The 13,291-nt window shown below is 52.0% G+C and overlaps 1 protein-coding gene across 2 annotated transcripts in view; it reads right to left on the bottom strand.

Annotated features, from left to right (window-relative positions):
- megf8 (multiple EGF-like-domains 8) overlaps positions 1 to 4,133 on the bottom strand; it is a 28,926-nt gene extending 24,793 nt beyond the window's left edge. Inside the window, exons 1-5 of one of the 2 annotated variants that reach the window (XM_069185271.1) lie at positions 3,720 to 4,133; positions 1,773 to 2,017; positions 1,075 to 1,238; positions 676 to 885; positions 24 to 204 (exon numbers count right to left, since the gene is read on the bottom strand). In XM_069185271.1, coding sequence (XP_069041372.1) covers positions 24 to 204; positions 676 to 885; positions 1,075 to 1,238; positions 1,773 to 1,956 — 739 coding nt within the window. In that variant the 5' untranslated portion in view covers positions 1,957 to 2,017; positions 3,720 to 4,133. The remainder of the gene's footprint in view (positions 1 to 23; positions 205 to 675; positions 886 to 1,074; positions 1,239 to 1,772; positions 2,018 to 3,719) is intronic. The other variant, XM_069185272.1, reaches the window with a different exon arrangement.
- Between the last annotated feature and the right edge of the window lie 9,158 nt (positions 4,134 to 13,291).

Here is a 13,291-nt window from a genome sequence, read left to right as displayed (position 1 = left end):
CATGCACAAACGCGCACTCGCACCTCCGAACAGGTAGAGGGCGCCGGTGGCACCGAGATACACCCCAGAGGCCGCAGTCCTGGGAGGGAGGTCAGGGTCACCCTGGCTGACCTCATACCAGCGGCCGGCCCCGTCATTGTCATGGAGACCCAGCTCACAGCTCCGCCCGACGAAGCCCTGACCACACATGCAGCGGTCACCTGCCTGGACACAAGCAAGAGCAAAGAGACACAGTGCAGAAAAAGGCAACCAACAGCATATACTGGAGTGTCCAGTCAGTGTGTCTGTATTAACCCCTCTCTCTCAGTGCAGTGTTAATGTACTGGAGTGTCCAGTCAGTGTGTCTGTATTAACCCCTCTCTCTCTCAGTGCAGTGTTAATGTACTGGAGTGTCCAGTCAGTGTGTCTGTATTAACCCCTCTCTCTCTCAGTGCAGTGTTAATGTACTGGAGTGTCCAGTCAGTGTGTCTGTATTAACCCCTCTCTCTCTCAGTGTAGTGTTAATGTACTGGAGTGTCCAGTCAGTGTGTCTGTATTAACCCCTCTCTCTCTCAGTGCAGTGTTCATGTACTGGAGTGTCCAGTCAGTGTGTCTGTATTAACCCCCCTCTCTCTCAGTGCAGTGTTCATGTACTGGAGTGTCCAGCTGGTCAGTCTCTCTGTCCTGTCCACTGACCTGTGAGCAGGCTCCATTCAGGCTGCAATGCTGGGTGCAGAGGGGCAGTGTGCAGGCAGGGCCTCCCCAGCCGGGCGGGCAGTGGCAGAGGCCGGAGGAGGGGTCACAGCGGCCGCGGCCCCCACAGGCCCCGGGGCAGAGGGAGAAGGTGTAGGTGGCGTTGAAGCCCAGCAGGTTGTAGTTGGCATCACTGAAGAGATGGAGCAGCATCTGCAGCAGAGCAGAGTCAGGAGAGAAAGAGAGAGCAGAGTCAGGAGGGGAGAGAGAGAGAGGGCAGAGTCAGGAGGAGAGAGAGAGAGCAGAGTCAGGCAACAAGGTGTGTGCTGTGTTGTTTAGTTGTGCATTGTCACGTAGTTCATGCAGGGTGGTGAGTGCAGTGTTGTGTAGTTGTGCAGTTACCTTGCCCGAGCTGGCCTCGATGGGCTCGGGCAGTGTGGTGCCGCTCAGACTGGCCAGCAGGGGGCTGCTGTAGGAGTCACCATCATACACAAACAGGTAGTCGTAGGTGCACTCAGTCTCCATGAAGCTGAAAGTCAGCACTATCCTGTATCCCCTGCCTGGGGCTGGAGAGAGCACACACAACACAAGTTACACAACAGGCTACACGACTCTCGGTCTGCACTGTCAAACAAGAGGCACTGCCCTAACTGCCCTGCTCTACACACAACCCCCTCGCCAGGGCAGCTTCACTGGCCAGCTGACCGAGGGTCCCAGCGACTCCTGTACTGAGCAGCAGAGAGTTTCTAGATCTTCACAGCAGGAATGCACAGAGTCTACAGGACGTCCAGAGTCAGACTGACAATCAAAACCTGGAGCGGATCAGACTGCACTGGGAGTCTGACTGACAGCACTGTCACACCTGGAGCGGATCAGACTGCTGTGCACTGGGAGTCTGACTGACTGCTGTGTCCAGACTCCCAGTAACACCTGGAGCGGATCAGACTGCTGTCACTGGGAGTCTGACTGACAGCACTGTCACACCTGGAGCGGATCAGACTGCTGTGCACTGGGAGTCTGACTGACAACCCTGTCACACCTGGAGCGGATCAGACTGCTGTCACTGGGAGTCTGACTGACAGCAGAGCAGCAGTACGTACCCTCTATCAGCCACTCGCAGTTCCCGTTGACAGAGTAGTTCCGCGGCCCATCTGTCACATAGCCCGGCGACCCGCGGAGGACGTGTCTCTGCCCCTTGCACTCCCCTGCCTGGCCAGGCGGAGGCGCCAGAGAGAGCAGGACCAGGAGAAAGGCAGGGAGGGATGGAGAGGCGGGGGACTGCATCCTGGACCGAGAGGGACAGAGCCAGAGAAAACGTGCTGTTCCTTTACTGACCACCGGGGACCTGGAAGACAGACGGAGTGAGAGGTTATCGGTGAATTTCATTATTTTTATTTGCTTTGGCAACACTGATTGTACCAATCGGTCATGCTAATAAAGCACCTTGAATTAAACTGATCCAGTACATTAACACTGCACTGAGAGAGAGGGGTTAATACAGACACACTGGCTGGACACTCCAGTACATTAACACTGCACTGAGAGAGAGAGGCGTTAATACAGACACACTGACTGGACACTCCAGTACATTAACACTGCACTGAGAGAGAGAGGGGTTAATACAGACACACTGACTGGACACTCCAGTACATTAACACTGCACTGAGAGAGAGAGGCGTTAATACAGACACACTGACTGGACACTCCAGTACATTAACACTGCACTGAGAGAGAGAGGGGTTAATACAGACACACTGACTGGACACTCCAGTACATTAACACTGCACTGAGAGAGAGAGGCGTTAATACAGACACACTGACTGGACACTCCAGTACATTAACACTGCACTGAGAGAGAGAGGGGTTAATACAGACACACTGACTGGACACTCCAGTACATTAACACTGCACTGAGAGAGAAAGGCGTTAATACAGACACACTGACTGGACACTCCAGTACATTAACACTGCACTGAGAGAGAGAGGGGTTAATACAGACACACTGACTGGACACTCCAGTACATTAACACTGCACTGAAAGAGAGAGGGGTTAATACAGACACACTGACTGGACACTCCAGTACATGAACACTGCACTGAGAGAGAGGGGTTAATACAGACACACTGACTGGACACTCCAGTACATGAACACTGCACTGAGAGAGAGAGGGGTTCATACAGACACACTGACTGGACACTCCAGTACATTAACACTGCACTGAGAGAGAGAGGGGTTAATACAGACACACTGACTGGACACTCCAGTACATTAACACTGCACTGAGAGAGAGGGGTTAATACAGACACACTAACTGGACACTCCAGTACATTAACACTGCACTGAGAGAGAGAGGGGTTAATACAGACACACTGACTGGACACTACTGGACCAACATATTATGATACCACAGTGGACAACAGTTGGTGTAAAGACTCTATGAATGAACTGTGTACGTAAAACGATATTAATTTCTAAAAGCAATGTCCTTTTCTAGTATCTGCACTCTGATCAGCTCCACGAACGCTGGGGCTGTGGGTTATAGGCAGAAACAGAGCTGTTAACCACGCAGAGCCAGGAAGTCAAATCTAATCAGTTAAAACCCAATCAAGTCACAATCAAACCACAGCTCTGAGCAGGTTTATCAGCGAGAGCAGTCAGGCTCCCCGATGGGATAGCTCACAGCCTGCGATCTGACTGTCTACCAGTCACAACTACACAACACCACTGACACTGCTAGCGATGCTCACAACTACACATCACCACTGACACTGCTAGCGATGCTCACAACAACACAGACACAACCAGCGATGACCACAACACAATACCAATGACACTTCTAGCGATGCTCATAACACAAAACAATACCAATAACACTGCTAGTGATGCTCACAACACCACTAACACTGCTAGCGATTCTCACAATAACACAACACCAATAACACTGCTAGCGATTCTCACAGTAACACAACACCACTAACACTGCTAGCGATTCTCACAATAACACAACACCAATAACACCGCTAGCCATGAACACAACAGCGCTCACCACTTTCCGAGTCTTCATCCCACCCCGGACTCGCCACCCGATGTGTTCAAAACCGGAGGGTGAAACGAAAACCACAACAACAGGGTCGCGGACGCGACCCCCCGATTGTCTCGCCGCCCGCCGGCCGGCCTCCCCCCCGCCGGCTGCGGGGTGCTGAGCTACTGCGACCCCGGGGACCCGCCGCGGCCTGCGCGCCCGCCGCCGCCGAAGGAAAAAAGACGCAACGAGAAAGAACCCGACTCGGCCTGGACACCTGTGTAGGGGCGCCCTGGGCTGGGGCCGACGGGACGGTGATGCCGGAGCCCGTTAGCCGCAGTGTTTATGGAGACGCTCCGCGGGGCCGGTTGCTAACAAAGGGACTCGGCTTGGCCACAGCGCCCCCGCTCCGCCGCCTGCTGGACGCAGCCGGTACTGCACGCCGCGCACTGACCGTCCTGCTGCCGATTCAGCCCGGGGGAGAAACTCTCGAGAATTAAAGGGGTTCATAGCAGCTTTCACACACACACACACACACACACCCCGGGAGACAGCAGGAGAAAGGGGCTCTGCGCTCTGCTCCGTGGACGGTCAAGGGTTCGAATCCCAGGGGGTACAGCACTGCGGTGTCCCTGGAAGGAACAGTACTGCACCCTGATCACCCCCGTCAGTGGGACTCCAGGTCATCACGGTGCTTTAGAGTTTGTGCTTAAGCGACTTTTATCTGGTTTATCACGGGTTCCAGTGTTAATATTCAGGCAGCAGGGAGGCAGAGAGGTCACGGGTTCGAATCCCAGTTAAGACACAGCTGGTGAGGTATGCAAGGTAAAAGGCCTGTGAAGTATTTCACTGAGATCGCTGCAGTGACACTGCCTCAGTTATCTCTGTTAACTGTTCAGTTACACACTCACAGTATCAATAATAAGCGTTTCTAGACATAGAATACATCTGTCTGGTGTTGTGGCCAGATAACCAGTTGCTACAGGTCTGTATTCACCTGCCTCACAACATTTTTAATTGCACCTTCACGAGGTAGAACAAATGTATTCTGCTCCTGGGATGATTGCTGAATGAATCTCAGGGAATTTAGATGTCTGCTCGTGTGTTAAAGGGGGAGGTGTTTTGTACACTGTTTCACGCGCTCCCTTCTCTCTCCTGGAAGAGGGAAGCTTTAGGACAAAACAAAGGTTCTGTTAAAAAACCAATCTCCGGATTATTGTGGGACTGCATCCTGTTCCGTTGTTTACAGGTACTGCAGGTGTCCACCAGGGGGCGCCGCCTGCCTGTCTCCCTGCGAGATCGCCCATCATCAGCCAGGATGAGAATCTGTTATATTGGAACAAGTTGAGGTTTATTTCAGGATAGAAAAGAGAAGAAAAGAAACACAACGTTTCGCCTTGGAGCCTCCTCCAGGTGTGGGAAGAAGATATATTGTCCACATTAACTGGAAATATTCCTTTGGTCTCACTTGGACAGCAATACAGACATAAAACATTCAGCAGATGTTGCAGATGTGTACAAGCAACACCATAGAGTACAATACCATACACAACAGAAGAGCTAAGTGTCATGGGGTGAAATCCCAATTATCATGATGTGAAATTACAATGATCACAAGCTGAAATCACAGTAATCACTGTGTATCACAGTAATCACTCAATCTCTCATTAATAATAATACAGTGTGTGATCTGTCCCAGCCTGAGGAACAGTGAGCCTGTCTCTGAATAATAATAATGCAGTGTGTGATCTCCTGTCCCAGCTTGAGGAACAGACAGTGAGCCTGTCGCTCAATAATAATAATAAAGTGTGTGATCTCCTGTCCCAGCTTGAGGAACAGACAGTGAGCCTGTCTCTCAATAATAATAATACAGTGTGTGATCTCCTGTCCCAGCCTGAGGAACAGACAGTGAGCCTGTCTCTCAATAATAATAATACAGTGTGTGATCTCCTGTCCCAGCTTGAGGAACAGACAGTGAGCCTGTCGCTCAATAATAATAATACAGTGTGTGATCTCCTGTCCCAGCTTGAGGAACAGACAGTGAGCCTGTCGCTCAATAATAATAATACAGTGTGTGATCTCCTGTCCCAGCCTGAGGAACAGACAGTGAGCCTGTCTCTCAATAATAATAATACAGTGTGTGATCTCCTGTCCCAGCCTGAGGAACAGTGAGCCTGTCTCTCAATAATAATAATACAGTGTGTGATCTCCTGTCCCAGCCTGAGGAACAATGAGCCTGTCTCTCAATAATAATACAGTGTGTGATCTCCTGTCCCAGCCTGTGGAACAATGAGCCTGTCTCTTAATAATATTAATAATACAGTGTGTGATCTCCTGCTCATTGGTCATGCCGATAAAGTTCTTTGAACCAGAAAGGCAGAGACAGAGACACAGACAGAAAGACAAAATTAGAGAGAGGCAGAACACCGCACTGGTGTGCAGAAACACAGAAACTCACACCTCCACTTCCTGGCATTTTGTGTGACACAGGTGCCCACAAGAAACCCAGAGAAACTGCAGACCCTAAAGAAACACAACCCCTCCACCCAGCCAGTCCTGCAAGACAGAGGCAGAGACAAGAATGACAGACACATGCGAGCAGGCCAGGAAACCAGCACACAGACACTGCACCTCACAGCGCCAGGGTTCTGGGTTTGACTGAGGCACCTGTCTGTGTGGAGTCTGCATGTTCTCCCCAAGTTTGTGTGCGTTTTCTACAGATGCCCTGATTTCCTTCCACTGTCCAAAAAAATGCCACCTGTGCAGTCTATGGTCAGTGTGTATGTGTGAGAGTTTCAGTGTGTCAGTGTGTCAGTGTGTCAGTGTGTCAGGGTATCAGTGTGTCATGGTATCAGTGAGTGTGTGAATGAGAGAGACAGGAAGTTGAGGAAGTGGTTGCTGTGCATTGCTCACCTGTGCTTAGCTGAGCAGCCCAGGGCTGGAAGATATACTGTAGCTCTCTGCAGAGGGCAGGCAGTACCTGCCACATGCACGGGAAGGTCCTACCCATTAATGAACAAGCCTTATTAACAGTTAGAACACAGAGACAAGGAAAACCTTCTTCAGGTCCTTCTGGTCCGTGGAGTCTTCACCTGAGGAAGGCCCCACAGCCCAAACATTGTTACTTGTTCCTTTGCGTGCTGACGCAACTCCCCACCTGAGTTATGAATAATAATTACTCCTATTATTGGGTAGGTGTTATCCTACCCCTTGGTAGAGGCCAGGGGGACGTCTGGCCAGGACGCCAGCTTGTACTGTAGCTGCCCTCCCTTGCTGTCTGCTCCCCGGGGCTCAGGGGACCTGTCTCTGCACCAGCGGCTCTGGACACGCTCCGGTCGCCAGGGGAATGGGACCATCCAGCAGAGCCCGGAGGAGCAGGCTGCTCCGCTGGGGCCTGAGAACCGCCACCGGCGGACTCCGGCGCACGCCCTGCGGGCACGCAGCTGCCTGCCATTCTGGCGATGACACACAGAGAGACAGCGGGGGCAAGATGCACCGATCGTTTGGGTTGCAAAGCACCAGTTTCCAAGGATGACGGAAGCAGAAGAAAATGCAGTCGCCTGCTCTCTGGAGAAATGAGAAAAGTGAAGTTTGGCAGCAGAAGGAAGACTGACAAATACTGAGAAACAGAAAGCTAAGAGTTAATACAGACACACTGAATGGACACTCCAGTACATGAACACTGCACTGAGAGAGAGAGGGGTTAATACAGACACACTGACTGGACACTCCAGTACATTAACACTGCACTGAGAGAGAGAGGGGTTAATACAGACACACTGACTGGACACTCCAGTACATTAACACTGCAGTGAGAGAGAATTACATGCACAGCACAACTAAAAATATGCAGTAATAATTAGAAAGAATACACATACTGTGCTGTATGTAATACAGAGGGTGAAATTTAGTGCTGCAAAGTTCTTTTGCATAATTTCGATTCTGTTTCTGGTCTGATTTTGCGCTGGAGAGCTGCGGAATGGAGAAGTGTGCCCCCTGCCACTCTCCGGTCTAACTTCTCCTTTGCAGGCTGGGCGGAAATCACAGCCTGCCTCCCCTGTCTTGTCTGCCAAAGGGCCTGCTCTCGCACAGCTGTCACGCCAGGGCAGGAAACGGGGCAGGGAGGAGGGGAGATTTTCTGGGCTGTGTTGCTGTATTTCTGGAGTATGTTGCTGTGTTCGTGGGCTCTGTTGCTCTGTTTCTGTGCTGTGTTGCTGTGTTGCTGGTTGCCATGTTTCTGGGCTGTAATGCTGTGTTTTCTGGGCTGTGTTGCCATGTTTCTGGGCTGTGTTGTTGTGTTGCTGTGTTGCCATGTTTCTGGGCTGTGTTGTTGTGTTGCTGTGTTGCCGTGTTTCTGGGCTGTGTTGTTGTGCTGCTGTGTTGCCGTGTTTCTGGGCTGTGTTGTTGTGTTGCTGTGTTGCCGTGTTTCTGGGCTGTGTTGTTGTGCTGCTGTGTTGCCGTGTTTCTGGGCTGTGTTGTTGTGCTGCTGTGTTGCCGTGTTTCTGGGCTGTGTTGTTGTGCTGCTGTGTTGTGGTGCTGTATGACCATGCTGGAGGAGGCGATCTCTGTCCCTCGGTGCGATAGACAGGGCTGTGTGTGTCGGGCTCGGCAGTGGCCCTGCACAAGGACAGGAGCAGCTCCGTGTCTCTGCAGGGGGGAGCCCATGCGAGGGAGTTGTTTCTGTGTCGGGCCCTCTCTCTCCGCTCTCCTCTCTTGCTCACTCGCTTGGTGTGTCAGTGGGTGTTTAGTGGGTTTTGCACATACCACAAAACTGCAAATGCACCAACCCTGCACTTCGACACCATCACCTGCCCCCCCTCCCTCGTCCCTGCCTCCCTTCTGCCCCTGTCCGGCCCTGTGACCCCAGTATCACCCCCTCTCCCCACTCCTGCTCGCTGACCCCTTCCGCCCACACTGCCCCCCTGCCCCTCTGCCCCTCTGCCCACTGCCCCACGCCCTCTCAAACTCTGCCCATCTGCCCCCTCTGCCCCCCTCCCCCTGGCGACCTCTGCCATCTCTGCCCCCTCCCCCTCTCAGGCTGAGAGTGAAACCACAGCTGCTCAGCCCAGCCAGAGGTGTGAAATAAACAGGTAACGATTGTGCAAACAGTGCGAAAGGCAGCAGGCAGGGGACCAGAAAGATTCACAAGCAGAGCCGAGAGAGAGCAGGTGTGAAGAGACAGAGACAGAGGAGGGGGAGGGACAGAGATCAAGAGATTCCGATAAACATCTAGATCAGAGAATGGTTAGAGAGCCCAAGCATCCGACCGACAGAGAGACAGAAACACAATAAATAACCCCGTTCATACTGCACTGAGCAGGTTAATACACTGACTGGACACTGCACTGAGAGAGGTTAATACACTACATTAACACTGCACTGAGGGAGGTTAATACACTAAATTAACACTGCACTGAGGGAGGTTAATACACTACATTAACACTGCACTGAGGGAGGTTAATACACTACATTAACACTGCACTGAGGGAGGTTAATACACTAAATTAACACTGCACTGAGGGAGGTTAATACATTACATTAACACTGCACTGAGGGAGGTTAATACACTACATTAACACTGCACTGAGCAGGTTAATACACTAACTGGACACTGCACTGAGAGAGGTTAATAGACTACATTAACACTGCAGTGAGAGAGAGGGGTTAATACAGACACACTGACTGGACACTCCAGTACATTAACACTGCACTGAGAGAGAGAGGGGTTAATACAGACACACTGACTGGACACTCCAGTACATTAACACTGCACTGAGAGAGAGAGGGGTTAATACAGACACACTGACTGGACACTCCAGTACATTAACACTGCACTGAGAGAGAGGGGTTAATACAGACACACTGACTGGACACTCCAGTACATCAACACTGCACTGAGAGAGAAAGGGGTTAATACAGACACTAGACTCTACAGAGGGAGAAAGAATGAAAGAAAGACTCATACAGAAAGACAGATATGATGTGAGACATGGTGTGATGAGTTTCTCACCTCTCTTCTGATATGTCTGCAGCGATGCCCTGTCTCTGGGATGAGCCCTGACTGGGCTCCAGGTCAAGAAATCAGAAAGAAATCATCAGTCAGCTGCCAGGAGCTGTGCTGCTGCTCCTCCTCTAGTTTAGCGGCTCACTGATCCACCAGGACCTCTCCAGTCACCAGTGCTTGTCTCTGCTCCCTGCCGCCAGGAAGCTCCACTCTCAACCTCTGTGCAGCACTGAGGAACAGGACATGATCCTCATGTCTGAGCTGACCCAGGCTGAGAGGAGAATACATCTGAAATCAGCTCCTCACTATTTTTATAGATTTACTCCCAGTAAGGTCACCAGCTTGAAATCTTAAGCGCCTGTAGCTGGCCAATCCTGAAGCGGATCAGACTGCACTGCGAGTCTGACTGACAGCCCTGTCACACCTGGAGCGGATCAGACTGCTGTGCACTGGGAGTCTGACTGACAGCACTGTCACACCTGGAGCGGATCAGACTGCACTGGGAGTCTGACTGACAGCACTGTAACACCTGGAGCGGATCAGACTGCTGTGCACTGGGAGTCTGAATGACACACTGTCACACCTGGAGCGGATCAGACTGCACTGGGAGTCTGACTGACAGCCCTGTCATACCTGGAGCGGATCAGACTGCACTGGGAGTCTGACTGACAGCCCTGTAACACCTGGAGCGGATCAGACTGCAGTGCACTGGGAGTCTGACTAACAGCACTGTCACACCTGGAGCGGATCAGACTGCTGTGCACTGGGAGTCTGACTGACAGCACTGTCACACCTGGAGCGGATCAGACTGCTGTGCACTGGGAGTCTGACTGACAGCACTGTCACACCTGGAGCGGATCAGACTGCTCTCACTGGGAGTCTGACTGACAGCACTGTCATACCTGAAGCGGATCAGACTGCACTGGGAGTCTGACTGACAGCCCTGTAACACCTGGAGCGGATCAGACTGCTGTGCACTGGGAGTCTGACTGACAGCACTGTCACACCTGGAGTGGATCAGACTGCTGTGCACTGGGAGTCTGACTGACAGCACTGTCACACCTGGAGCGGATCAGACTGCTGTGCACTGGGAGTCTGACTGACAGCCCTGTCATACCTGGAGCGGATCAGACTGCACTGGGAGTCTGACTGACAGCACAGTCACACCTGGAGCGGATCAGACTGCTGTGCACTGGGAGTCTGACTGACAGCACTGTCACACCTGGAGCGGATCAGACTGCTGTGCACTGGGAGTCTGACTGACAGCCCTGTCATACCTGGAGCGGATCAGACTGCAGTGCACTGGGAGTCTGACTGACAGCACTGTCACACCTGGGGCGGATCAGACTGCACTGGGAGTCTGACTGACAGCACAGTCACACCTGGAGCGGATCAGACTGCTGTGCACTGGGAGTCTGACTGACTGCACTGTCACACCTGGAGCGGATCAGACTGCACTGGGAGTCTGACTGACAGCACAGTCACAGCTGGAGCGGATCAGACTGCTGTGCACTGGGAGTCTGACTGACAGCACTGTCACACCTGGAGCGGATCAGACTGCTGTCACTGAGAGTCTGACTGACAGCCCTGTCACACCTGGAGCGGATCAGACTGCTGTGCACTGGGAGTCTGACTGACAGCACTGTCACACCTGGAGCGGATCAGACTGCTGTGCACTGGGTGCCGTGGGGATGCACAGTGACAGAGTCATGTTGAAGGTTGGGGTTAACACTCTGGACTCTGGTGTTTCTGTCAGTGAAGACAAGCCTGTGTGAGAGGAGATGGCGTGTCTGACGGACGAGTTCAATCTTCTAGAAGCTTCCCCGAAGAGTGGGAACTGCGAAGGATGGAGAACAGGAGGCCCTTCTTTACACAAACGGTGGCAGGTGTTTGGAACAGGCTGCTCAGTCAGGCCCTTGGAACAGGATTCCCTAGTCCTCACTCTCCAAGGTCCTGTGTATGAACCCCGGCCCGCAAGCAGCCCTCTGCCTGTCCCCACAGAGAGGAAGCACAGGTCCACCTGCAGGAACTTGGTGTCTTTATCAGGCTGTGGTTTCTCAGACACAACCCAGGATGACTGAAACCCACCAGCACACACTCTGCCTCAGCTTACTCCACCCCCCCCGCGCTCCTCTCGTCCACGCCCCGTGGGTCTTGATGTTTCCTGTAACCTAAACTCTGCACCTCCCCCTCCACACGCACGCACTCAAACAGGGGCCCTCAGCTCCAGCCAGTCACACTGCCTCTTCCTGGCTGACCCACTGATCCTGATCTGTCAGGGAGTGTGTGTCAGTGATCTGTGACTCTACACTCTCAGCTCTGTGCTGGTGTCTCCATAGCAGGGTCAGTGTGTGTCAGTGATCTGTGACTCTACACTCTCAGCTCTGTGCTGGTGTCTCTATAGCACGATCAGTGTGTGTGTCTGTGATCTGTGACTCTACACTCTCAGCTCAGTGCTGTTGTCTCTATAGCAGGGTCAGTGTGTGTGTCTGTGATCTGTGACTCTACACTCTCAGCTCAGTGCTGTTGTCTCTATAGGCTCTATAACAGGTTCTGTATCTGTGTGTCTCACTGTCTGTGTCTTTGATCTGTGACTGCGCTCTCAGTTCTGCGTTCATGTCTCTGTGCTACAGCAGGAGGCAAACCACAGATCGTGTTTCAGAGAACTCCGAGTTCCTGCTGTTGTTCTTCAGTTTTGTTCTGTCAGTCCACAGCACTTCTTAGAATCAGAGCTTCAAACGTCCTTCACTTAAGTCTCTGCTCCGTCAGAGGTAATTGAGAAATAAGGATGCTTTCTGTTGAACAACACATTGTGTTTGTGTTCAATGAACTGATGCTGATGGAGAGGTGGGGCAATAATTCTCTTAGTCATAGCAACATCTACAGCTACAGAAACAGCTGCCCTGCCCCCTTTAATAACAAGGGGTAGGGGTACAGAGTGACCCAGACTGGACCGGTGAGCTCTGGACTGTAGGGGTACAGTGTGACCCAGACTGGACCAGCGATCTCTGGACTGTAGGGGTACAGTGTGAGCCAGACTGGACCGGCGAGCTCTGGACTGTAGGGGTACAGTGTGACCCAGACTGGACCAGTGATCTCTGTACTGCAGGGGTACAGAGTGACCCAGACCAGACTGGAACCAGTGATCTCTTAATTGTAAGGTTACAAAATGATATTTGTGTAATATATTGGTTAATTAATATTGACATACATAACTTTTCTGTTATATTGTTTTATTCAATACAATACAGACACAATAGCCTAGAAACACCCAGAAATAACCACCACAACAGGAAAGTGTACTAAATGACTGTGCTGGTTAATTATTAGTTGATTGAGGCTGAAACAGCCGCAACCCTGATTAAAAAATGGTGCATCTTGTGTTTATTGCAGAAGACCAACTCTCTGCAAGTCAGTAAGAAAAGTTTATGAATGACTTCCTCTCGCTCGCCCTGTGCTCGCTCTCTCTCTCTCGCTCTCTCGCTCTCTCTCTCAGGCTCGGGCGCTGCGCTCTGACTCAGGGGAGTCGGCTCTCGAACCCACTCGAGTCAGTCTCTCGCCACGCATCCCCGCACTCCCTGTGCTCCCCTGC

Source organism: Lepisosteus oculatus, chromosome 27 (genome assembly GCF_040954835.1).
Source record: "Lepisosteus oculatus isolate fLepOcu1 chromosome 27, fLepOcu1.hap2, whole genome shotgun sequence".
NCBI classification, from domain to species: Eukaryota; Metazoa; Chordata; class Actinopteri; order Semionotiformes; family Lepisosteidae; genus Lepisosteus; species Lepisosteus oculatus.
The sequence above is the reverse complement of the archived record's forward strand: the minus strand, read 5'-3'. Positions and strand labels throughout refer to the sequence as shown.